This window comes from Zeus faber (assembly GCF_960531495.2).
Source record: "Zeus faber genome assembly, chromosome: 20".
NCBI classification, from domain to species: Eukaryota; Metazoa; Chordata; class Actinopteri; order Zeiformes; family Zeidae; genus Zeus; species Zeus faber.
Genome location: NC_137207.1, coordinates 12,939,520 through 12,965,309, shown reverse-complemented (window position 1 = coordinate 12,965,309; position 25,790 = coordinate 12,939,520). Strand labels below are relative to the sequence as shown.

Genomic DNA, 25,790 nt, shown 5'->3' with positions numbered 1-25,790 from the left:
ACGGGGGCATTATTCTGCAAACACAGTGCTACTTTTATTTTTTGCGTCCCCTGTCCGTGAACATTTTGTGGGCTGCGGTCATTGATAATAGATCGGATTCCATGTGATTTGTGCTGTTCACACTGTTGTGAAAAGAAAACAGATCTGACTCACATACAGTATGAGCAAATAAATCTGATTTCTACTTCTATGTGAAGTAATATCATAACAAGCTTATGATAGGACGGGGGCGGAGGGCTGTGACGAGAGCAGAGCATTTTGTGATCTTGTGAGAAGATGTAAGTGGGTACAGATCAAACATTTGCGGCGCCCAGCTGCATCAACTAAAACACCGACAATCCACTCCAACTCGTACAAATAAAGTGAATTACAAAAAATGTATATATTTAAATAAAAAAAAACACCATGCAAATCCAAAGTGGAGGACCTAAAGGATTATATTGATTATTATTATAACGAGTATGTGATGGAAGAGGACCATGCTCGGCTACCGATACAGATGATCTAATATCCGGCGCTGTAGAGGTTAGTGTCTTGGACAATATTAACAAGAAGCTGGACATGCTTGGTCCATTCCTCTGAGACATTTCCGAGATCAAAGCAAGCCTTAATTCTCTGCACTGCACGGTCGGCAAGATGCAAAAAGACAACACAGGTGTAAAAAACCTCTGTGAAGAGTCTCACAACGGAGATAGAGGTTGTTAAAAAAATAAAAAATAAAATAATGATCATAATTCTGGATATCCAATCCAGAAGTATGCGGGACCTCATCTTTTCCAGGATCCCAGAGAACAACACCGAGACACCAGAAAACATGGTGAAAGACTTCCTCCAAACCGCCCTGAAACTCCTCACAGACATCGTGAAGCAGATCACCTTCCATTGGGTTCACCGACTGGGACACCGCGTGGGGAATTGTACCCGCTCCATCATTGCTATGTTTGAACACTTCAAGCATAGGGAGCTTGTTAAAAGCAACGGACGGGATCTGTAAGAAACCACGCTGAAGGACTAATTCCTCCGGGAGATCAACGTTCAACGGTGCTGTACCCCATCCTGAAGGAGAACCGGCAGAAGGGTTAACGGGTATCGCTGGTTGTTGTTAAACTATATATAGACGGCCTGTTATTCAGAGACTCCTCCACCACACCCTGGTTATTCTTGTATGTGAGATGTAGAAATTAGCACCCTATCTATGTCAAGATTGTAAATATTGGCTCACTATCATCATCTCACCTTCCTAATCCCTCCCTTGACTCTCACCCCCTATCCACTCTGTGGTATGTCTGACTCAGCAATGTTCTATGTTTATCTTTGTCTATTTTTCATTTGTTTATGTAGCTACAGTATGTATCCCTACAAACTTCCTGCAATACTTGGACAGTAAAAAGGAATGTAAAGGAGGAAAAACTTATCTATAGGCAAACACGGGCACGGTGGTATGGCTATTGCCTTGGATGCACTGTACTGCTGCATGGGAAAAATACAACTGCTCAGGGCTAAGATGCTCAGAGCCAGGTGTGGGGGTTGTCATCCTACAGGTCGTCCACAGCACAGAGTTATTGCAGCAGTTCTTGATGATTACAGTATTAATAAAGAGTTGTATTGCAGGTTGAGAACTTGAACTCCACTTGCAGATTAACTCTGTCCTAGATGCAATGGCATACAAATACTCTGTGTTGCCCAGCATGCTGCCAGCACCGGTAAAAATAAAAATAATAAAAATTTCAAAAATATGATTATGTTCATATATGATTTGGTTGCAAAGTTTGCAACCAAATAATTTTTTTTCAATATGTCTATGAATATAGTCTTTATGAATATACAGTATATCATATCAATTGATCATCTCATTTGTTTAATTTGTCCATATAAATATGTGACATGTTCTAAAATGTTGTTCATTATTTAATTGGTGATTGGTGATTATGAGAGAGTCTTGGGTGTCTTGTATATCAAAAATTAAAAGCAGAATGCCGCCCCTTCTCTTTCTTTCTCCTTGCTGAGGGGAACTACAGCCTTTTAGCATCAACTTCTTCCTATTCCGTCACGTTTTGGCAGGAAGATAAATCGACATGTCTAGCAATGGGAAAGAACGGATACATTACATACATTACTCACAAAAAGTTAGAAGTCAGTTACAACAACAGTGGTGGGTAAACCACAACATAAAATGTCAATGTCTTAATAACTTGTCATGTGCCCTTGAACATCAATTACAGCTTGACAACGACGTCTCATGCTGTTCACAAGTCGACTTATTGTCTGCTGAGGCATGGCACCCCACTCTTCTCGAAGGGCAGCCCTCAGGTCATTGAGGTTCTTGGGTACAGAGTTACGAGCCTCTACACGGCGACTCCGCTGATCCCATAGGTTTTCTATGGGATTCAGGTCTGGAGAAAGTGCAGGCAACTCCATTTGAGGTACCCCAGTCTCCAGCAGCCGTTCCCTAATGATGCGATCCCACCAGCTTAAATGCTCCCTGGCCCCTGCAAGACGATGATGCCTGTGCCTGGTGGTGTGGTCAGGTACCCTTGCAGGTCGTCTAGCACGCAGACCACGCCGATGTAAACAGTTTCGAATGGTCTGACGTGACACTTGGGTGCCTCTCACCTCCCTTAAATGTGCCTGGAGTTGAGTGGCATCATCATCCGGTTCCGCAGGGCACTGTTCACAATGAAGCGCTCATCAGTGTGGGATGTGGCCAAAGGACGTCCACTTCTATGCCTTTCTGTGACTCTTCCAGTGTCTCTGTATCTCTGTTGCAACCTGCTGATGACACTCTGTGACACTCTAAGCTCAGTGGCCACTTCCCTCTGAGAACATCCTGTTTGAAGCCTCGCAACGGCGAGGGACTGTTGATCAGTTGTTAGGTGTCGTCTTGGTCTCATGATGTCAAAATGTGAACAGCATGATGAAGAGGACTGTTTAAATACCAACTCTAATTGAACCAGGAAATGTATTGGTCGATTCATGGATCAAACACCTGTTGTGAATTTTGCTGTTCAGCTCCTTGTTAGAGAACAGCAAGTTGTGCAAAAAGTACTGAAACATTGAACAGTTGGACATGTGCATTCAAAAGTTTAGAGAAGGTCACATTAAGTTCACCTGTAAAGGTTATAGTGCATTTCAGGTTCATCCTGAAATTTCACCCAAAAGTCGAATATCCCTAACTTTTTGTGAGTAGTGTATGTCTGCTAGCAAACGATTCATGGGGGAAAGCAATTGGCTTGTTGCTGAGGAGGCGGCGTTTGGAGCGTTTTCAGCTCCACCACTTATGAGAGGAGATGGATGTACTGTAGGAGAGGAAGGGAGGAGGCAAAGAAACTTGTTTTTCATGCTGCAAAATTACCCATTATGTACTTACTGTGATCATTATTTAGATTTTATTTCCTTGAACCTATGACAGGTGATAAGAATGCAAGTAATAACTGGAAATAACACCGCAACACTGCAATTGAAAACGCTTCATTTTGCAGCGGCTTCCCTCAAAACTTGCTATCTGTCTGTGTGTGTTTTTGCAGTACAATTGTCGGAATTGGCATCAAAAAGGGGATTCTCTTTTACTTCAAACAACGACGAAAGCGTCACTTCCTGATCACTTCCTATGATAATACCATAATACGTTAATATTATCATAGGATAATAATTATATTCTATTATTATTAAAAAAAATATATATATATGTAAGTTCTCAAGTTCTTATTTTCTAAATATAAACGAAAAGTTACAAAAAATAAAATAGTGATCTGGCCTTTAAATTCATTACATTTGCATCACACATATTGCGGAGATTGGTTGAGTTGTTGCGGAATAACAAAATCAAATCTGCTGGAGGGACTGACAGAGTAAATAAAGCAAAGTTGATGAGAGCAGTCGCACTTGTGCTTTATTTTAAATTATTAAAACCTTGTATTCCCCCCCCCCCCAAAAAATCCTGAACTTGTGTGTCGCTCCCTAGCAGCCTGAAAGCAGTCACAGTGCGTTTGATGGAGGCTCTAGGGAGCGTCTGCAACTCTGCTCAAAGCTGATTTCCCATGAGCCACTAGGGCGACGTTAGAACAGAGGCAGTGAAACAGTGCGAGAAGCAGAAATGGAGATGAGAGATTCAGAGATAGTTGGAGAAAAATGAAACAAAAAAGGAAAGGAGTGAGTGAGTAAAGAATGAGGACTGATATTTGCTGAAGATGATTATAAAGAAAGAAAGAAAAAAGCCCTAAAAATAATTAATAACAATCGAACACACACAAAAGAAATCCCGCTCATGTTTAATGGACCCTCGCCAGCTGCATGCAAAGCTTAAGTGACGAGCGGAGCAACTGAAAAGTTTTGTTAAACCAGAAGCCCTTGAACAAAGGATGGAAGATAGTCAATGATGATAACTAATCAATGATTATTATGTTTTATATTTAATATCACACACCATATGCACTGCTGTAAATTTCACCAGTAAAAGAATGAAATACTGGATATGTTGGATATGCTGGATATTTACAACTTATCGATATAAATTTGGGGATTTCTGGTTTCTTTATTTATGAATTTAACATATATGTATATAAACGTGTATATTTTGTACACAAGTCTGTGACAAGGTACAAATGCACATCTTTGTTCTGTCAAAGATAGTCTACGAGAGAGTGCTTCATCATACAGACCAACCTTCATCACAGGGCAAAGACATCTCTAAATGTAAATTGATTGTAGAGAAATTGAGTGATTTGAAAGTGATGGGTGGGGGGAGAGAAAGAGGGTGAACACCCCTGGGACAGGAGAGCCAGGGCTGGCCCATTTTTCTTTCAATTCAGAATTACTGAGGAAGATAAATACATGATCTAAAATAAAAACAGGTTTTTTTGTTTTTTTTGGAGAAACGGGGGGGGGGGGGGAGAAGCGGCGCAAATTGGCAAAGGCAACGAGGAGACACAAATTCACACTCATCGTGTGGCCCCTATGCTGATCGTGTGCCTGCCCCCGCAGCAGTTGTGGCCCTAAACAACCGCATAGAGTGTTTATGCCACGGGCCAGTCCTAGAGAGAGAAAAAAGACCTTGTGTGGCTCCCATGGGAGAAGGAACCTGAGCCACACGCTTCCGCCTCCAGGCGCAAAACAACGCCTCTCCTCTCCTTCTCTCTTTTACCTCTCCGCCTCGCTTTCCTCTCTTTCCCCCACCCAAACCCAAGAGCTGGGGAACTCATCCAGAAGAAAGGCTCACCGAGTCAGTTCATGGGAAGTAAGTTTGCCACAAACCTCACCCTTATTTAGTTCTGCGATAGATAAGGGTGAGTTCCGGACTCACCATTTAGGAGGAAACACTCCTCATCCCCCTACTTATATGGGGCATTAGGGAGTGGTTTTAAGGCCATCTGCAGGTGGGGAGAGCCAGCACTGGCAACCAGAAGGGGTTGCAGCTGCAGAAGATGGAGCTATTTTGCAGAGTAGTCAGAAGCGGCTGTGTTTTCACCTCAATCTCTCTCTCCTGACAGCAGAGGCTGGGCTCCCAGTCCAGGCTAAACCCAACATTAGTGGCGAATACATTTGTCTTTATAGACATCTCTTCTCTGTAACAAGAAGAGATGTCACCACTGTAACAAGTCTCTTGTTGTTTACCACGTAAACGACAAGAGACTTGTTACAGTGGCGCCCAATGAGTGGTCCGATGGATGGGCCCTTTGCCACCTAGGGGAGATGCATGGTCACATGGGGTTTCCTCCACCTCACGTCAGTAAGGACCCCACCAAAAACATGCACACATCATCATCTGACCAGCAATGGACACTGGACACGAATGCTGCCCACTGCTCCTGGCTGCGCCCCCGGAGGAAGGACAAGCACAGGATGGGTTAAATGCAGAGGCCTCATTTCACCGGCCACCATCCAAAGCGTGTGTGTGTGTGTGCGTGCGTGCATGTGTCGTAGTGTGGTGTGCTGTGTGACAATTAAAGATTCTTCTTCTTCACACAGCAGCAGAAGCGCAGCTGGCCAAAGGTGGAGTGGGCGGTGCGCCTGCTTCCCTTCCTGAAGGGGGGGTGCAGGCAGTAGCATACAGCCTGCCAGCTGCCTCTCGCATGGAGTATGATGTCATCAGGCGGGCCATCCTGGACTGGTTGAAGATGGAAGACCGTCAACACTGGTTCAAGTGGTTCATCTATATGGCCACCGACCGCCCCTTCGCCCTCGCGCAGCAGCTCCTTAACGCCAGACAATGGTGGCTTCAACCAAAGACCCCAGCAGTCGAGGAAATGGTGGAAAAGGTGGTGATGTAGAAGCTAAACGGCATCCAACCGGGAAACACAGCGGAGTGGGACCAGTGTCACCGCCCAACCAGCCTGGAAGCAGCGGTTACCCTGGTGGAGAACAATCTTACCCTCCCCCTTCATGGCCTGAAGGAAGCTGGACACCAGCCAGCGCCAGTGTCCAGACCCACACTGTGTACAGACCCTGATCCACCAGCTCCTGGTTCAGCCCAGGGACATCGTAGAGACATCACGGGTAGAGATATGGTGTCTGCATGGGGATATTCACAAGTCGTCTGAGTGGTGCTCAGTGCTCAGTGGAGATGCAGGGTAATCTGATGCGGCTGGGGGGAGAAAGCCAGAGGGGCTTTCGAGGGAGAGCACACAGGCTGCTGAGGTCAGCCCCATGGCAGATTTCCCAGGTGATCGATTGTCAACTGGTGTCCACTGGCATAGCTCCCACTCACCCATACTTCTGCATAATCCAGGATAAACTGTACAGTCATGACAGTCAAAAAGAGGAGGAGGTTACGCAATTGCTTGTGCCAAAAAGCCATCGGGAAATGGTTTTTCAGGCGGTTCATCACAATCCTATGGCCGGTCACCTGGATTATGAGAAAACACTGAACCCTATAATGGCATCTTCATATTGGCCAGGGATTCGCGCAGACTTGCAGTGGTGGTGTGTGTCCTGCTGCAAATGTCAGTTTGTCAATATGCCGGCCATTGCACCCACTTTCCTTAGATGAGGTCCCCTTGGGATGGACCTCATTGGGCCATTACACTGGAATACACAGGGATACCGCTTTGTGTTAGTCCTGGTGGATAAATAATGCATTACGGTCTCCTGAAGCAGTTCCCCTGCATAGCATCTCAGCAAAGAGAGTTGCACAGGCTTTGCCATGTTATCTTCTGAGTCTCCCGAATGAAGTGCCTCGATTAGTTGTAATCCCAAAAGAGATTCTGACTGATCAAGGCACTTTAATTACAGTATGTCACGCACCCTCACGGAATGGTACGAATTGCTGGCTGTCCACCAGACAGATGGTCAGGTGGACAGGTTTAAGTTCATTCATGAGGATAGCTGAATTTGGACCCTCTGGGGTGGTTGGACCCTCTGTTATTCGCAGTGCGGGAGGTTCCCAAGGCCTCCATGGAATTTTCTCCCTTTGAGCTTTTCTTCGGTAGAAAGCCCAGGGGTGTGTTGGACCGGGTTACAGAAAGCTGGAAGGGAGGTCAAGGACATCCTGAACCTTAGAGAAACCCAAATTTACCAACCTCCTAAAACCATGGAGGGAGGCAGCCCCTGTCATCTCTCACTGGGAGAGGTTTCTGATTTGCAACGGCGGTTTGCCGATGTTTTCTCCCCTTCCAGGGCGCACCACCCCCATAGACCACCACATTGAAACATCCCCAGGGGTGACGGTACGTTTACGGCCCTATCACTTGTCTGAGTGACCCTATCCCTTGCCTATCGCCTTCAACAGTGACTGTTGTAGCCCCAATGTGCTGGAATCGAAACGTTTCTAGTACTTCTGTTTGGGTTGTTTGTGGTCCTAGCCCCTGTCAGCACTTTGTGGACTGCAGGACTGTGGCTGCTGTTGGATGTAGTTATCATCCACAGTCATACCCAGGAGGAGCATATGCGGTAGGTGGGGTCTGTCCTGGACTCCTTGAGGCAGGCCGGGCTGACAGCCAACCCAAAGAATTTGCAATTGGATGGAGGGAGGGAGATACGGTATCTGGGGTACCACTTTGGCGGTGGGCAGGTGTGTCCTCGGATAGACAGCGGCAGCGGCAAGTGCGGCATGCCCAAGGCCCAAGATCAAATTTTGGGGGGGGATTCTGGAAGATTTTTGGGGATGGGACGCTATTACAGGCGCCGTATTTCAAACTTTTCAGCGCTGACCAGTCCCCTAACAGATCAACCCAGAAGCGGTCACCCGGATCAGGTCCAGTGGACAGGGCTGTGCCAGCTGGCATTTGAGAGGGTTAAACAGGCCCTCTGTGGGGAGCCAGTGCTCCCTACACCTAACTTAGTTCTCTCCTTTATCCTGCAGACAGACGCCTCAATTGGAGGATTGGGCGGCGTTTGACCCAGGAGGTGGACGGGGCTGAACACACGGTGCTGTACATCAGCAGGAATCTCTCCCAGCGGGAGACAAAGTACAGCACCGCAAAGAAGGAATGCCTGGCGGTGAAGTGGCCAATCAGCGATCTACGTTATTACCTCAGCCAGCTGGCCGGTTCACCGTCTATTCGGAACATGCCCCGCTGCAATGGCTTCATTGCACGAAAGATGCCAACAACCGGATCACACGGTGGTATCTGGCTTTACAGCCTTTTAAGTTTAAAGTGAACCATAGGCTGGGGGCAAAGATGGTGGTGGCAGACTTTCTCTCTCGCTCTGTGAGGGGAGTTTGGGGGATTAGTGGTCAGCAGAGCGGTTCCCCGGCCTAAGTCGGGCGGTGGGGGTTTGTGGCAGTGGGAAGTGGTTTTGGGAACCATCTGCAGGTGGGGAGAGCCAGCACTGGCAACCAGAAGGGGATACAGCTGCATAAGATTGGTGCAATTAGTGTAGCAGTTAAAAGCTGCTGTTTTTTCACCTCACTCCCTCTCTCTCTTGACAGCAGAGGCTGGGCTCCGAGTCCAGGCTGCACCCAACATTAATGAGAATACGTTTGTCTTTTCAGGCAAACATCTTGTTTGGTATTTGAATAAACCCCCAGCTGGTTTGTGTTCTACCTGCCTCCTGGTCCAGGAGATTTGTTACACTGTCAATCCCCCCTCAACAACGTCGCTTGCATTTAGCAAACTGGTTTTAATTCTAGTTTCTGTGAGCATGGATGAACATTCATACAACACTGTTCAAATTTGGTTGCAAAAAAATTGTTGTCCAAGACAAAGGCTTTTCCTTTTAACAACCCTACCAACACGTCACTATCGAGGTGGCGGACACCCAAAGAAGACATATTAGATATTGACCTTCTCGTCCGAATCTAGGTTAACGCAGACAAAAAGATGGAGTTTCACATAAATATTGATTTTGATATTTATTTGCTACCCCTACACCGAATTAGGTACGAGAAACTCTTCCTTGTCACAATGACTTTTCATACAAATGCACCACCGAAAAAAAGACTCACCTGGATCTTCCATGTTGAGATTTCTGAGCATCCACTGGACAATATCTGACCCTGAAAAACAAATAACCCAAAAATATATAAATTTAGGTGAGTATTTAAAGATTATCACATTACTTGTGTTGAAAGATTTTGGTGCTGCTGGTTTCAGCACACCTGTTTACTGACACCTGAGTTGTCATGTTCAGAGTTTCAAATATTACCCCTGCTCTGGATAAAAGCTTTACATTTTTATCCCCAAAATCGCACAAACTAAATTATTATTTTAATTAATTGCACAATGATCATGAATTGTTACTGAATTATAAATGTTCATAGTTGGTAGACTTACCAGTCCCAAAAGGAAGTTTTGGTAGCTGTAACATATTTGGTAGCTAGTATAAATTGACAAATAGGCATTTTCCGTTTGAAAACATCTATTTAGAAATCTTACTCGAGGTAATTGTGAATTGGCTTCATATTTTAAAAATGCCAGACTTGATTGAACTTCGTAGAATGTGTGCGCAAACAAAACAAATGCTCATTTGTGATACAAAAACAGGACAAAACAGGACAGCTTAATCTCAAATGCACTGATGAGTAACTGTTAAACACCCACCATGCCATGTCAAGTGCACTGACAGCAGTTGTCAATGCACATCAAGATAAATACATTTGTATTTTATCTCATTATTTAATGGTATTGTGATTTACTCACATTTTCTTTCATCATGTTTTTTCCTGTAAAGAATAGTCTTTTGGCTGTCATGCGGACTGAACCACTCTGAATATCTGGCTCTGAATCAGAGCTGTCACTGTGTGAGGTCCACATTTAGGTGAAATAAATCATCAGAACATATTAAAAAGGCTGTATTCAGTCAAGGATGCAATTTATTTCTATTTCGGTGTGTGGGTGATGTTCTAAACAGCTACCTGCTGCCACGCATCAAGACAGTTTGCGCATCAGCAGCAGCTGTTCTCTCCACTGGGTCTCAACTTGTTTAATTATCACCCCATCACACACCAACACAGCCGACAGACACGATAAGGAATCAGAGTGAAAAGCAAGAGAGAAGAGGGATCAAAAGCAGAGGGGAAACATCCCCTTAACCTTCCTTTTGCAGGAAAGACTGAGGCAGGGGGAGAGCCCAGAAGCCGAACCATTATCAAAACAGAGAGTGTATGAATGCAGCAGCCAAAAGGTCAAAGCATTGTAAACACAGATTTAACAGTTTTAACACAAGCACACAGTGACTCAAGGGAGAGCAGGGAACTGAAATGCACGGCTACCGGCAAAACTCTCTCCCCATGAACTGTTGGACCGGTGCTGAAGAAGCAAAATCACTTTTATACATATTATAATAAAACAATTCTGACATAGACCAAGACAGAAGTTATCAATCAAGGAAAACACTCTGAACAGAGTAGGGAAATAAAGAAAGAACTACTTCTAAGCGTTTAAACTGTTGAACACTGTTACTGCCAGTCTCCAAAAAGGTCAGCATCTACTGTCTGCACAACATTGTTTATACTGGACATACTGATTATGTGGCCAATTTGCAAGAACTCTGCTTGAGTCTTTCTAACACCTAAGTAAACAGGCAACTTTTGTGAGAAATTAAAGGAATTATTTCACAGAAAGATTTTCTTATTCGCACCCATCATGTGCACGGAAGACTTGGATAGATCTCAGTGAAAAGCTTACAGTCTAATGAGTCACGTATCAGAGTCATTCTGCAACTGGAGGGTTCCAGGTGATTTGTAATTCATCTTTTTTCTGCTTATTATTTTCTGTTACTTCCTGATATACTGAGTTTGTAACTGAGTGCATGTGTACATTCAAAATAATGGATCAGGATCGACCATCGTTGATGTAAATCGAAAGAACCCTCGGCCAACTAAGGAGTTTCTAGTGGAGATTGAATAGCCGAGAATGCATAATACTTGGAAAGCATCGAAGGCATTGATTGCCATAGGTCGATCTACAAAGCAGTAAATATAAGCTGAGCAGTCTGATGGAGAACTAAGAGGCAATCTGGAGCAAATGTCTCTTCCTAGTGCAACACAAATTCCTCTGCTCTCAAGGTGTCCTGATTATCTGTTCTACACAGACAGCTCAGAGTGATGTATTGCACATTTAAATCTCAAACTGTGTGGCCAGCGCCTGCTCTCATCAATCCCTTCCCTGTTCAGTGCCAGCACGCCATCTCCCCAAAGTGCAATCTGGCCCTTTGCCGCTCTTCAATGCCCTGTATGAAGCCCTTCTGCAGTATTAAAGTGACAGGTTGATGTATGAATAATGGAGTATTACTATTTATCTGCAGGTGAATTTGAATGCATGGGCTGCTTAATGGTAGAAATGGATGCATTTTGCCCATTTCTACTGGGGCTGGGTAATGGGGAGGATCTCACCATTCTATTTCGATTGAATCTGATATTGATGAGATTTTATATTGATGTATTAACATTTTTAACATAATAACGTTACAAGGTATTCAGTATACCATCTGATGTGCCTTCCAAAAATATTTCATGGATGAAATTCAGTCTAACACAGAAAATTCAATATTTCAATTCATTTGTGACTGTGGTGGTATTAAAGTTGTGTAAAATGAAAAATTGGTATAGCTTCCTTACAAAGTATCAATATTGCAATTTTCTAATTGATTCAGAAATTGAAACAATAGAACTGAAGTATCGATTTTTTATTTTTTTTTAAGCCAGCCATAATTTCTAGCGTTATGCAACCCATGCTGGTTTAATATATTCCAATATATGGAATATAACAGCGCCGGTATATTCTCCTCCCTGCACACAGTGAAAAGCCATTCCAGTTCATTTGACTTCGGCTGGCATCCTCCTCAATTACAAACTCACCCAACCAACCAAAAAAGGTCAAGCTTTTAACCGGGTGTTGCGGTTCCACTTTTGGGCTGGTGTACTGCAGGGCTCACACAGTCTGTGTTTATATAACTCCCAACCAGGAAATTAAACCTCACCTCCATTCAAATTAAGGCCACAGGCAACTCATGGTTTATGCAATGATAGAAGAGAGATTGAGAGCGGAGGAGAGAGGAAGGGGGAGAAGCAGGAGCAAGAAGCATTAGCAGCCATCTGTGTATCTATCTTTCATTTAAGGCGACGTGGCGGGCAGAAACTGCACCGGGCCTCTGCAGTTTGTGCAGGATGGAGGTCAGCCTCTTTTAGGAACACCCAAAAACCACCCAAATTATGAGTGAGATGATGGTGAACGCAGAACTACAGGTATTGTACCAAGTTCAGCTCTCAGCCTTTCCACATTATCGCAAAAGAAGAAGCAACCAGAGACAAGAAGAGGGGAGAGGAGGGAAAGCCAAAGCCAAAGAAAGAAGAACCAGCCCGACCTGAGAAGACACTGGGGATCTTGGACAAGAAGCTCTTGACGGTCCTGATGGGGATCCCATTCTTCTCGTCCTGCATGCGGGCAATGACGTCCTCCATCTGGAAACAGGATGAGAACCACAGAGATATTAATACAGACGGCAAAGAACTAAACCTTGTGCTAAATGGTCGCTTCAGAGAAGGACCCAAACAATAAAGAATGCAAACATGTTGGCTGTGTATTAACACACAATTTGACTTTCAGAGTAACATCTTCAAGATATTCACATTTTGAGACTTTGTCATCTTCCTCAATATCTACGGTGTTGGCCCTGTCAGAATCAATACACAGAGTATTGTTTCTTCAGTAATTACAGGCTGCCATATCTCCCATATCTTTTATACAGCACAGTTATCTGACACACACACCGTTGTAATGTAGGAAAGTAGCAACTGTCACTAAAACGTTTGGATGAGAAAAAACATGATATGATATGAAGTTGGTCTCGATCTCACTGACTTTATACAGCTGTTCCGACACTTGGTTCTTACACATCAGCCCGGGATCGAACAAACAATGACCTTTGAGAGTCTGTTTTGAGCCTCTCTCGAAAGAACATGGCAGGGAGGAAGAGCGGCAAAGAGCAGTGTAAAAAACCGGGGACCGGATGATGTCGGCTATTTCGACGAGGGGGCTCCACTGTTGCCGGAGCCTTGACTGAATTTGACCCTGCGCTGATGCCGAGCGCAGGATGTGGCTCGAGGGGGAAGCTCACATCACAGGGATTATATTGACAGACACAGCGCTGGCCCTGGGGGTAAACACCGCAGGAAATCCAGGCTTAGTTAATGCAGGAGAGAGGATATGACATTTAGGATACGTTTAGGTCAGAGCGGGTGTGGGGTGTACAGTAGGGTGGGGGTGTGAGTGTGTGAGGCCATCGTGCACGTGTGTGGATACGTACGCAGGTGTACCTATCGGAGGTCATTTAGAGTGGGAAGTTAAGAAAGCCACAACGAGATGGTGGTACTGTAAGAGGAGGGACACGGAGAGGTATTAGAACAGGTGACAGCAGTGTGGAACCAGGGGAAGGACAACGAGAAGGCGGAGAAAGGAGAGATAGACAAAGAAAAGCATCCGTCCCTCCATTTCCCTCCTGGCCCTAAGCAGCTTTGGCTGTTTCAACAGTATTAGACTCCCATGATGCCTTCATGCTACCATTAGCAGCTTATCTCCTCGTTGCAGTCCTGGCCTCCGACACACACACACACACACACACACACACACACACACACACACACACACACACACACACACACACACACACACACACACACACACACACACACACACACACACACACACACACACACACCCATATTCCCCATTGTCTTCCCACCATGCCACTGACCCAGAGGATGGCACTTAAAACACTTTACAGCACGCACACACACGTCATTCCTAATGTATACACAGAGTATGTGTTAGCCAGAAATCTAAAAAATGTAAGCCATGCGACCACAAAAAAAGCTAAGAAAGTCTCAATAGCCACATGACTATTGACCATTGCAAAGAGTGCAAACTGCCTCAGTGGATTTAATTCATTGGACACGGGACTTCCAATGTTTCATTCCGCCCGTAAAGTCTTGATCTGTGAATTTCCCCAAACATATCCCCAAAGGGCCAAACTGTGTCGTCCCCGTGTCGTATGCAGGCAGAGCAGAGGTTTTCCATGCAAAATTAGATCAAAACTCTACTGCAGATGGCGAAGACATGATGACTAATGAGACTGTGACAGACATTCAACTCCGAACTGCCCATGTGTGCCAACATGGGCAGTTTTGGCAGCAACTGCCTCACCACAAGTAATGTCTGTCTTGTTGTCGTGGGTTGGATTTCTATTCTGTATTAAATTATGCTCCACGAAACACCAGTCAGTAAAACTTGACCTAAATGTGGATTAACCACTATGAAGGTTAAGCTGTAAAGATGTCCCATAAATCTCACTCATTTAAAATAAAATGCTTGATTTATGCCTGCTGGAAAATGTTTACGATGTAAATTTCATATAAATCCTTTTTTCTTAATCCACCCAAACACGCATACAGTAATTGGTACCATACATCCACGAAGGCTGCGGTTAATTTCAGAAAACCTAGATGTTTAGTAAATGAGTTCGCAAATTGAGGCCAGTGTTCACTCTTTACCCATCATGCTTTTTAATGGTGTCAGTGAAATGTGTCATCAGATGTATCAGATCAGAACTACAATTTCAAGCTTGGAAATTCTGATGCACGGATTAATATAGGCTAATTATTTTTCAAAGGCATGGTTTCATTTGCATAATGTTATACGATTAATCTAAGTCCGAGATATCTTATCATGGCATTAGTCTTCTTCTCAGTAAATATGTCTTATGGCCTGAAAACCCATTGCAAAATACCATTAAGAGTCAACATGTATAATTGATGTTATTAATGTAATACTAATAATAATTGTATTATTAATGTAATACTAAATAACAGAATAAACAGTGACTCACCCAGAGACCACGGAATCTGCTCCAAAGGCGCCAGATGGTCACATGAGTATGAAAGTCATTTCTACGTCTTGGTCTCAAAATGGTCCCACTATTTAACGTTGTCATAATATTATAATTTAAGATGTAAATCAAACAATTCACATTGAAAAAAAGTGAATGCTAAAGTTTCATGAGGAGTCCAGTCACCATGGTAACAGTTTGTTTTAGTCATAGTGTTGAGCTTGAACTTTGACGTCAAAGCCACTTTTTTTTTTTTTTGCCAAAAAGTAAACAGACAAGGTACAAATATAGTTTATAATATTATTTATATTTGTACCTTTTTTGTTGACTTTTAGCACAACTAATATTATTAGTTGTTGCCTTACTAAAACCTAGAAGAGGGCTGGTCCCTGTGGGTGTGACACACACACACAAACCTCCCTATCTAATTATTGTAGCATTTCCCCAGACCAGTCATTATTATATCCTGCTCTCATTAACAATTGGAGCTGACAAGTGTGTGTGAGTGTGTGAGTGGCTACGAGTGTTTTCTCTTGAGCAGCAGGGCCAGATAGGTCCCCAGTGGACTCAGGAGATCGCCTTGATGAGGGGTTCTCAACCAGTGCTGTATCGACTACAGGCCAAAATCTAGACCTCACCCCTGGCCACACCAGAGGCTTTGCACCGCACCATCATTTTCTGATGGTTCAGTACAGTATGGACCCAGGTCTGGGTCCAAGTTTCGGGTCTATTTTGGTGTCGAGTCGGCTTCTGGAACTTGCACACATGCTGTGTGCTTGCCAAATCCCACTGATACACTCAAAATCATGTCATCACAGCAGCATGACATTAACACTCAGTATGGCTAATTGTAATATCAGGAGATAGGACTAGCATCTCTGCCATGGAGTATACTCTAAGTTGCAGTGCTGTCGAGGAACATTAATGACAGTACCTAAGCAAAAAAAAAAGGTTGAAAACCTGGCTGACCAAAATAGAAAGTGGAGATGTTACAAGTGCGCCAGCCTGCAGATACGGGTCGCCAGGATGAGTCTAGCACACATGGGAGGGGGTGGGGGGGGGGGGTCCTTCAACTTATTTTTGCCCAGGGCATGCGATGAGTAAATGTAGTCTTACACAGTAGGGATCCGGTCTAATGATAGCATAATTAGTGCTGCTGTCATTCAGGAAGCCACCTGAGACCCAGGGCCCGGTTTGTCTCCCCCACCTGATGAAAGTAGGAAATCGCCTTAATAAGTCAACTACTTAAACTTCCAAAGTCAGTGGTATGACAATATGTTTATTATCATGTTGCATGATATTTGATATTGACATTTGGCTCCCAAACTTATTATACTAAGGCCCATGCTTGCACCCAATACAACATGTCATATAGCAGACAGTTAAAATAGGTACATTGAAGTCCCTGTAGTGACGCATTAAACATGTTACAAAAGTAATTGAAAACATGTAAAAAGACTGAACAATGTTGTACTGAATTGTGGGGTTAAACCATTAAACTGTTTCTCACCATTTATTTTGTGGTCCGGATTCTTTGTGTGGGGCTAAATCATGAATCCATGACGTAGAGCGGTCATACTCAGCACGGCCCCTCCCCCAACACTATATAAACACCAGGTCGGAATCTGAGCATCAGTGGTGAAATAAGCCAAGCTAAAAAGCTGGAATTTGGGATAAAACTTTGTTTTGGGAATAAACACCTGTAGTAAAAGGCGTCTTCAGGGAGACCGTGAACTCATGCCAAATCTTGGCGCCAATCCTGTGGGCACTCCTCCGGCACACCCCGGTGTTCCCCCCCATTGTCGCATAGTGGGATGCACAGCAGAGATTCACCGCTCTTCCCCCGGGAACCCACCGGCACAAATATAAATCAGCGCCTGTGCCCCAGAACAAAAAAAGAACCGTCCCATTGGTTGGGTTTAGGGATGCAACAGTGCAGTGGACCCATGGTTGGGTATGTATCACGCTTTTGGGGCCATGGTAACCATAGGGTATCTTTATAATTAAGAAAAAAATAAAAAGAAAATAAAAAGAAAATTTAAGTTAAAAGGTGTAAAAAATGTTTTTATAGAGCTAGTCATAAATAACTACCAGGGTTTAAATAAAATAAATAGCCAATAATAATAATAATAATGGGTTTAAATAGTTCTTCCTACAGGCAATATAGGCGACCGCCGAGGGTGTTGGAGAGGGGTGTCACGGAGAGGGAGCGATTTGTGCACCTGTCTCACTCTCTGCCGGAAATGACGATGCGTGCGCCAGCGATGGGGTGCCCACGATCGGTGCGCCAGAACAGTGTGTTTTTATTTTACGTCTCCTAATGGAACGAAACAAGTGCGTATGGAACAGCATGGAACGAAACCGTGCGTAATGAGAACAGTTTCTCCCTGACACGGCCATCCCAGGGGGTTATTTTCCGACTGGACGCCTTGATTGATTACACTCTTTACAAAAACATTTCTATGTCGTTTTATCTTGGGTTTCTTTTGAAGAGTGTTTTAATTTTGTTTACAAAATGCACAGGGATAACATTTCATTAGGGAATTAGAAATATATTTTTATATGTGCGAATCAAACACGGCTCTCAGTGCGCCCTGGTCGCTGTGCCCCATTCTTCCAAATGAACAGTGCGGGGACGGGGCACGGAGGTACAGCCAAATCAGATTCGACTGACAAATTCAGGGTACAGCCCTATGAAATAGAATTCTCTTGCGCAAAAATAGAGAAGTGCAGAGCTTGCGTGGCTAACAGAAGCAGCACTTACGCTGCCCTTACACTGCGCCAACCCATCCGGTGGATTTCGACTGTGATACCGTAATACTGCGGTTCACATGTGTGTATTGAGCAGTAGGAGGCTTACCAAAGGGTTTTGATAACATACCATGTACCACCGCATCCCTAGTTTGGTTATGTTGGAATTAGCTGCATGCTAGCAGGCCGCGGAGCCCCGACCTGGCACTGGAGAGCGCAGAGTCCCGCAGCCAGACAGCGGCGCTTTGAGGTGAGCAGCTAGAGACACAGGACTGGGTTCAGCAGAACATTTAAACATGGAAGCTTCTCCAATGTAAATCAGCAAAACCTTCAATAAGAACATGAAACAAAAACATGTTGTTTAGGTAGAGTTTAGCTACAAGATTATAAATGGTTCCCAATGAATGTTATGTACACGTGACATGATTTATACAACTAATGATTTCCACACAAATATGTTGGTGCTCAGGTTTCGTAAATGAGAACCACTGCGTGCTATTTCCTGTGTACCTGTGTGTGTTTGTGACTGTGTCCATGGAGCCGCCACGTCGCCGAGGTTAATACCGGAATATGGAGCATTGTTTGGCCTTTGAACCATGCGCCAAGCGGCCCCTCCCAGAACAGCAAAGCAATCAGAGTAAGCCTACATGAGGCCGCACGGTGAGAGGGACGAATCGGAGTGGAAAATGACTTTCCAATTAATGGATTTGGGAAACCATCATCATAACAGCTCATTCAAAATTGTGTCTGTAGGATTCGCTGGGTGAAAAGATGTTTAAGCCTTAATGGAGCAACTTCTACCTACTGAGCGTTCACTACAACCATGCAGTACCTTCATGTGGGATCAGGCCAATAGAAAGTACAATAGAAAACATAATCTACACCATTAATCACATCCCATCAATAGAAGTGTGATTATATTCACTTTTCAATAAGCAGTTGGGCTGGTACTTATTAAAAAACCTTATTGAGAACTTCCCATATTATGCAGAAAATAATGAATACGTTGCAGGGAAAATCCCAACAAAGAAAAAAAAGCTCTGTATTTATATCCTGACCACGTCCGAAAGTGGGTCATTTCCGGGACGAAACACACCCGGCTACGCAAGCCTTTTCCATAGAAGCACGTGATAAAACTACAGAGAAATGTTTTCGTAAAGAGTGCAATCAATTTAAATGTGTTTCATATGAGTCTTCATGGTACCAGAGGCCGAGAGCTGCTGTCGGATCTGCTTATTGATCAAGACCCGTTTTAAATGCAAAGAACAAACATATTGTGTCTTTGTGTATGACTCTGGGGGGGGGGGGGGGAGCTCATTGGTGGGTTGTTATAATGTGCATAAGGTCATCTGACTGGAGGTGTCCAGGATCATGTGGAAGGAGAGAGGGAAGTGACGAGAGAGCGAAGCGAGGAGAGTGCTGGGTGTGAGTGGAAGGACAGAAAAAGCGTCTGAAGAGAAGTCCGTAATAAAAAGGGACAGGGCCATCCCAGGTTGTTATTTTCCGACTGGACACCTTGGCCCCGGGGTGGTTGTAAGCCTCGCGGCAGGCAATACACGGGGGTTCCGTCTGAGTCTCTTTCAATTTGTTTCCCTCTGCGTCTCCTTCACTTTGTGTCCGTCTGGTCGACCCGGCCACACATCACATTATTATCAGACTGTGTCAAAAATAAATAAATTGCTGCTGTTTTCACGATTCTTCCTCTTCCTCGACGACAACATTGACACCGCCTGGAGCCAGTGAAAAATCACGCTGCGCGCCACGCCCGTCACCCCACTTCACGGAGGTCACCGGAAGTGCAGAAATGAAAAACACTTACGCGTGGTTCTTAAAACACTTTATGTTCTGTAAGTTGCGATGCATAAAGACAGAAAGAGGTGACGACGTGAGAGACCGGTTGAAGGGGAACACGAGCCCGGCGTTGCATCTTCTAACTGTCCATAGGACAGTTCTCCATGAGGAGAACGGCAAGAAACCCAAGAAAGTCTGCGCCGACTGTTTAGACTAGGCCTACTTGGCTGTTTCAAATACCTCCACTCACAGCCTGTCCGGAATGCACAATAACGTGGGTAACAACATTTAAAAGTCAGGAGCAGCCCTGCTTCTGCCACTTCATGACGGCTGCTCAAGTGACGTGACGCTTTAACCCAAAAGATTTAACTGATGAGAGAAAACAGCGACCGTGGCGGGGAGAAGGAGATGGAGCGATAAAGGAAGCACAGACGAGTGAGACAAACAAGAGCCATGAGGGAAGTGTTTTGAGGAGAGAAACCCTTCATGTTCTTCCGTGCGACTTGCGGAACGAATGAACTCGGTGAGATTTCACATTATCACACGTTGGTTTGCAAGAAACCAATGTGTGATAGTTCAATAGTTGAATATGGGTGGAACCAAATTCATCTACATGCAGTAGTATGACAAAAAGTGTACACCCAGTGACAACTGGCAAGACGGGAAAACACTAAAAGGGTTGCCCACAACCACGGGCCTAAAATAACAAAAAAGAAACAGTTTCAGCAGCCAAACACATTTTATATCAACGGTCTCATATCTGTATGTTTTTAATTATTAGATAGAGATATTCTTGAAATATCTTTTTGTTAAAGAATTTTTCAACAAAGAATTTCTTAAAATGGCCGCTACCACCATTCATAACCATTGATATCATAACTATTTTGGCTTCATTGACCTTAACATTAAGAGACAAGAAACAGGAAGTTTCGCCCCTTCATTTTTTCCACCCTAAAAGTGACGGCAGCCTACTTAGGCTTTGGGTGTACTGTGGCAATTGCAAAAAGCAAATAAAATGTGATATAACTATTGTTCGAGACCTGCGTAAATATCATGCAATTTTCCCATTTAGAAATGGGGGTCCATGTTCTACGTTGTGAATGGCCGCTTATGTCGGCACTTTTTGATCCCAGTCTGTTACTTCATAGCCACAAACACATTTTGCCCCTCAAAAACTCATCAAAACCATCAAGGCACAATCATGACTGGAGGTTGAATAGACAAACAGGACCACACACACACACACACACACACACACACACACACACACACACACACACACACACACACACACACACACACACACACACACACACACACACACACACACACACACACACACACACACACACAAATCAAAGAGTGTCCCATCTGGGGTGAGCTTAGTTGTAGCGGAGGCAAGAGGTGCAGACCAGAGCTCCCAGCTGCTCCCAAGTGTCATGGCATTGCATTAATACACATCTATTATTGAAAAGCCCGCTCCAGCCTTTTTATCTCACTTTTTTTCCTCCTCTTCTCTTGAAGATATGGTTGGTTTTCCATTAGATTAAGCTTATTTAATCATATATGGGGCAGCGAGATCGAGCGAAAGGGGAAGAGGGTGAGAGATGGAGGGAAAGACCGAGAGCAGAGGGTGGTGATGAAGTGATGTAGAGATAATGACTGGGGAAAAGGAAAAAGGGAGGGTGGAGGGGGAGAGAGAGAGAGAGAGAGAGCGAGAGAGCGATACTTCAATGACAAGGGAGCAACTCTGGTATGAAGGTGAAAAACAGAATGAAAGGAGGATTAGAAGGAGAAGGGGAGGAAGGAAGGGGGCAATTAGAGGGAAGATAGAGGAAAATTAGAGCTTGAGATTGGTGAGTGAGATCGAATGAGTCAGGGTGGCTCCAGTTACTCATAAAGGACACACGGCGCTATAGTATATGTATATAGGATATTCATTATTATTCATTATCCAATGACTTCAACTGTTAATCAAGTGGCACAGGGTCCTGCTAACAGTCCGACAACGTGTGATGTCTTTGATGTCTGTGATGACCTTGTTTTGGTCATCGTCTCACACACTTGGGACAATGCAATTATTGCAGAGATAACCTTCCCTAATGGACTCTAAAATAGTGGTGGTGTAAAACTTTATAATGAGGCTTCTTATGATCGAATTGAGGGCTGGGGGTAGGAAATGGTGCGTCGCACAAGTGCACAGCATCACAAATGTTCACGTATAGAATAAAAATCTACAGCTGGGGTGATCACAGAGAGAATGGGCACATCAGTGAGCTATAGGACGGTACGCATCACATCCTGCTTCAATGTTTAAACGATCTAGTTTACTGGTGGGTTTTGTTTTTGCAATATGTATTTATAACTGGCAGAATATAAAAACATTTATTTGTGCGATAAGCTACCTGAAACTATCCCTTATAGTGACTTAATAATTCTAAAACTGAAATCATGATGTCAGAGAGGACATTTTTAAACAACAGCTGAAAATCTAACCCTGCATGTAATAAGCAGCACTTTTTTCATTTTTATTTTGTACTTTTATATAATTTTATGTACATTATTTTGCGTATGTTTTACTTTTAGTTACATTTGTGCAATGGTCATGTTGAACCCCTTTGTCCCCCTTTTTTTGTTTTTAATTGCTCTCAGGTGCATTTTGTGTATGAAAGGTGCTATTTAACATTTCACTGACATTTCACTGCATTTATGTATGACTGTATGTATATGGAAGTGACAAATAACCTCTTCAATTTTGAATCTTGAAATCCTGAATATAAATAAAATGTATTAATATTAAAAGGAGGTTTTTTAATTTTTAAAGGAAGGTATCTTTCCCTCATCCAACTACATTATTTATTGCTTCTCTGCAAAAGTAACAGCTTTTACATCCAGAGGTTGCGTGTAGAGCAGAGTAGAATGTCCATTAATGATATATTTCTTACCGTTTTAAGGACTATTTTGCTTTCTCATTAGTGCCTCAGAGCACCAGGCCTCAGAAGCCGGTCCTGGATGTTTAGGTCTAATTAATAGACGCTGGAATCACTTTGCTGTAATGGAAGTTCAGACTTGAGGTCCTGGGAATGAGGAACAGTTTGGGGTTTAATTAGAGAGGCCTGCCGCCCGGAGCACAGTACTTTGTCGTCACAGTAACAACGCCGTGGCGCTCGCCTTAGCAGACCTGCGGGGGAACATTTGAAACCCTCTTAGGAGCCGATGGCTAAAATGTTCCAGCGGTTTGAGCGCTAGGACGAAGCTCACAGGCCGACAACACTGATTTAATTTCCTTTGCTTGAGGCATCAGGTGGCGTCGATCGTCATTTATGGCGGTGCCCGCTGACAACAGCCATCGCTACACCTATTTAGCAGAGTTAAGTCATGGAGGGCTTAGCGCTGACATCCAGGAGCCTGTCTGAGATCCCTCTGTCTGGCAACCTGTGACTCTCTCTTTCGGGTGCTTTTAGTACTAAGAGCTCTTGTTTAGCAAGTCTAAATGCTTTTTGTAAAAAAAAACATTATAGATTTAGACCAGTAATTTAGACACTAAAATAGGTCATGGCAGTTTAGGAATTATTAAATGATAATCCAGGTTGCAACCTATTGTGATTACAATTAGTAGTTTTTGTGAGTAATGAAGGCTTGTGGACCTAAATTACAGTTACTGGTCTCTAAGCAGCTGCTGGACTCCTAAATGTTTAATAGAATACTAGTGATGCCTAGACATGGGGGTTATATGTGTGCGCCTCAGGGGGAGCAGGGTCATGTTGTGATCTCAATAATAGAATAATAATAATAAATATAGCTGCAGGCAGCAATACACAGGGTCCAGTTTAGTCGCGTTGGGTGCATTTTACAGTTTCCGGGGTTCCCTGAAACGCAGGACGAATTTCCAAGTTTACGTTGAATGCCGTACGTCCGCTCGTGGTTGCTTGTCTCACACAGCAACCACCATGCAGTTTACACAGCGCAACCCTTTGTTGAGTTTTTTCCTTGGATTACATTTTCAGTAAGTTAAGTTTCTATGAAATACGAAAAATGTTGTGGTATTTCTGTGACTAATTACTACATTTGCTGGATCTTGAATGCCTCACTGAGTCGCACATTTTAGTAGTTTCGAGTGGACGTGTTGACGAGTTCTTGAGGCTTATTTTTATCGTATTTTTCATTAATCCGGGAAAGTTATATGGACCACAGATTTAAAATATCAATCGAACAGATCTCCTGGCATCGACCTGGTAAGAAGCTAAATAAATACACACGTAAATCAATAGTTTGGTAATGTCAAACAAGTACAAAGTGACCGAGTCCACACCGCACACTGGACACGATCCAACTGGACATTCCCAGTTGGAATATGTATATCTATAGTAAACACTAGGATGACATCATAAAGCATCTTACTATAAATCTTATCTCCTTCATTTTGTTTACGAATAGTGACGTGTCAGTTAACCAAGACAGCTGAAAAGTTTGGGTCAAAATTGTTAGGTTTTTTCAATAAAATCCGCCCTGTATGTAGATAGCTTTGGCTGAAATTGGAACCACGAGATCCTTGTGACATAACGGTTTAAGCAACACCTCAACCGTGTTCGTAGCTTCTGCTGAAGTATGTCTTTCAGATAGCTGCAGGCAGCAACACATGGGGTCCAGTTTAGTCGTGTTGGGTGTGTTTTACCGTTTCCGGGTTCTCTGAAACGCTGCACGATTTTTCGAGTTTACTTGAACACAGCATGAGATCCCCCCGGTCTCCCCCCGGCCTACTTGGATCTTGACGCCATTGCCGGACAAAGCTAATGAATTGTAAACAGTGGAATGTCAATGTTCTATAAAATGCAGAAATAGTGTGATTGTCAAATGTCACCAGCTTCCAAACAACAGCTCAGCAGTAATGGTAATCAATGTTGTAATTGTTTTTTGCAGGGTCGAGTTATCAATTAATTACTGGAAAACCATTTAAGAATTAATGTCCTTCATTGACAGCATTAGAAACTGATTATAAGTCACCATAATAATAAGGAAGTTTTTGAAATGTTTGAAAAGGGAACCATAACCTATGCTGTTCTGTATGCCAATGTGCAGGTGCATTTAATTCAGAAGTGTAGTTCTGATGGGTGGTGGTGAAGTCACGCTGCCTACGACAGAAACAACAGTGGAGGCTGATTGGATGGTGAGTTGGCTATTCAGAGGTAAACATTTTTTCTAATAATTGTTGAAGTTTTCCATTATAGGACCCAAAATAAAATACATTTCACATAATTACCTGACCCAAGGTCATTTAAGTTATGTTTTGTTCAATCATTTCAAATATTCATTCATAATTCATTTTCCCCATATAAGAAGGACCAGACTCAATTTCCCTTCCCTTCACAGTCTCAGAAAAACACGTTTTCCCATCAGATGTGCACAACAGATGCTGAGCTTTCTATGCGTCTGTGCTGTAGGCTACATATACTCACTTTCTGTTACGTTATCTAACGTTGATCGACTTCAAACTGGTTTGGAATTCAAATTTTAAGAACGGCCAGTCTAGAATGGTGTGTATGGCAACAAATCTGGTCTTGAGGGATTGACACTAGTCAGAAAGGCAGGATGAGACAGAGTTGCATTTTGGGAAGCAAACTATGTTTTTATGTAATTTTATCTCAGTCCCTGATAAAACTTATAAACAAGTATGAATATATGTAATACTACTTTACTTCAATGCTACTACTTAAAAAAATGCACCTTTCCTCATTGCAGTCTCTTTCTGGTGCTGTAGGTCATACTCAGAAACTGGCTTAAAATTAGAAAATAAATAAATAAATAAATAATAAAGGAAATAAACTCTAAAACTCCGCTGTGCTTCCAGAGGACACAGTGGATCAATCACCATCCATCACAACCTCATCGAGTCCAGTCCAAAATTCATACAGTATGCACCACCCATAACTGCATAAACAATGACCTGTAAATATAAAGCACAAGCCTATCAAGGCCTGTCAAGTCAC

At 43.5% G+C, this 25,790-nt stretch overlaps 1 protein-coding gene across 1 annotated transcript in view; it reads right to left on the bottom strand.

Moving 5' to 3' along the window:
- rgs7b (regulator of G protein signaling 7b) overlaps positions 1-25,790 on the bottom strand; it is a gene marked incomplete at both ends in the record, with an annotated part of 51,038 nt that overhangs the window by 15,559 nt on the left and 9,689 nt on the right. Inside the window, 2 exons of the mRNA XM_080020922.1 lie at positions 9,383-9,433; positions 12,742-12,838. Coding sequence (XP_079877048.1) covers positions 9,383-9,433; positions 12,742-12,838 — 148 coding nt within the window. The remainder of the gene's footprint in view (positions 1-9,382; positions 9,434-12,741; positions 12,839-25,790) is intronic.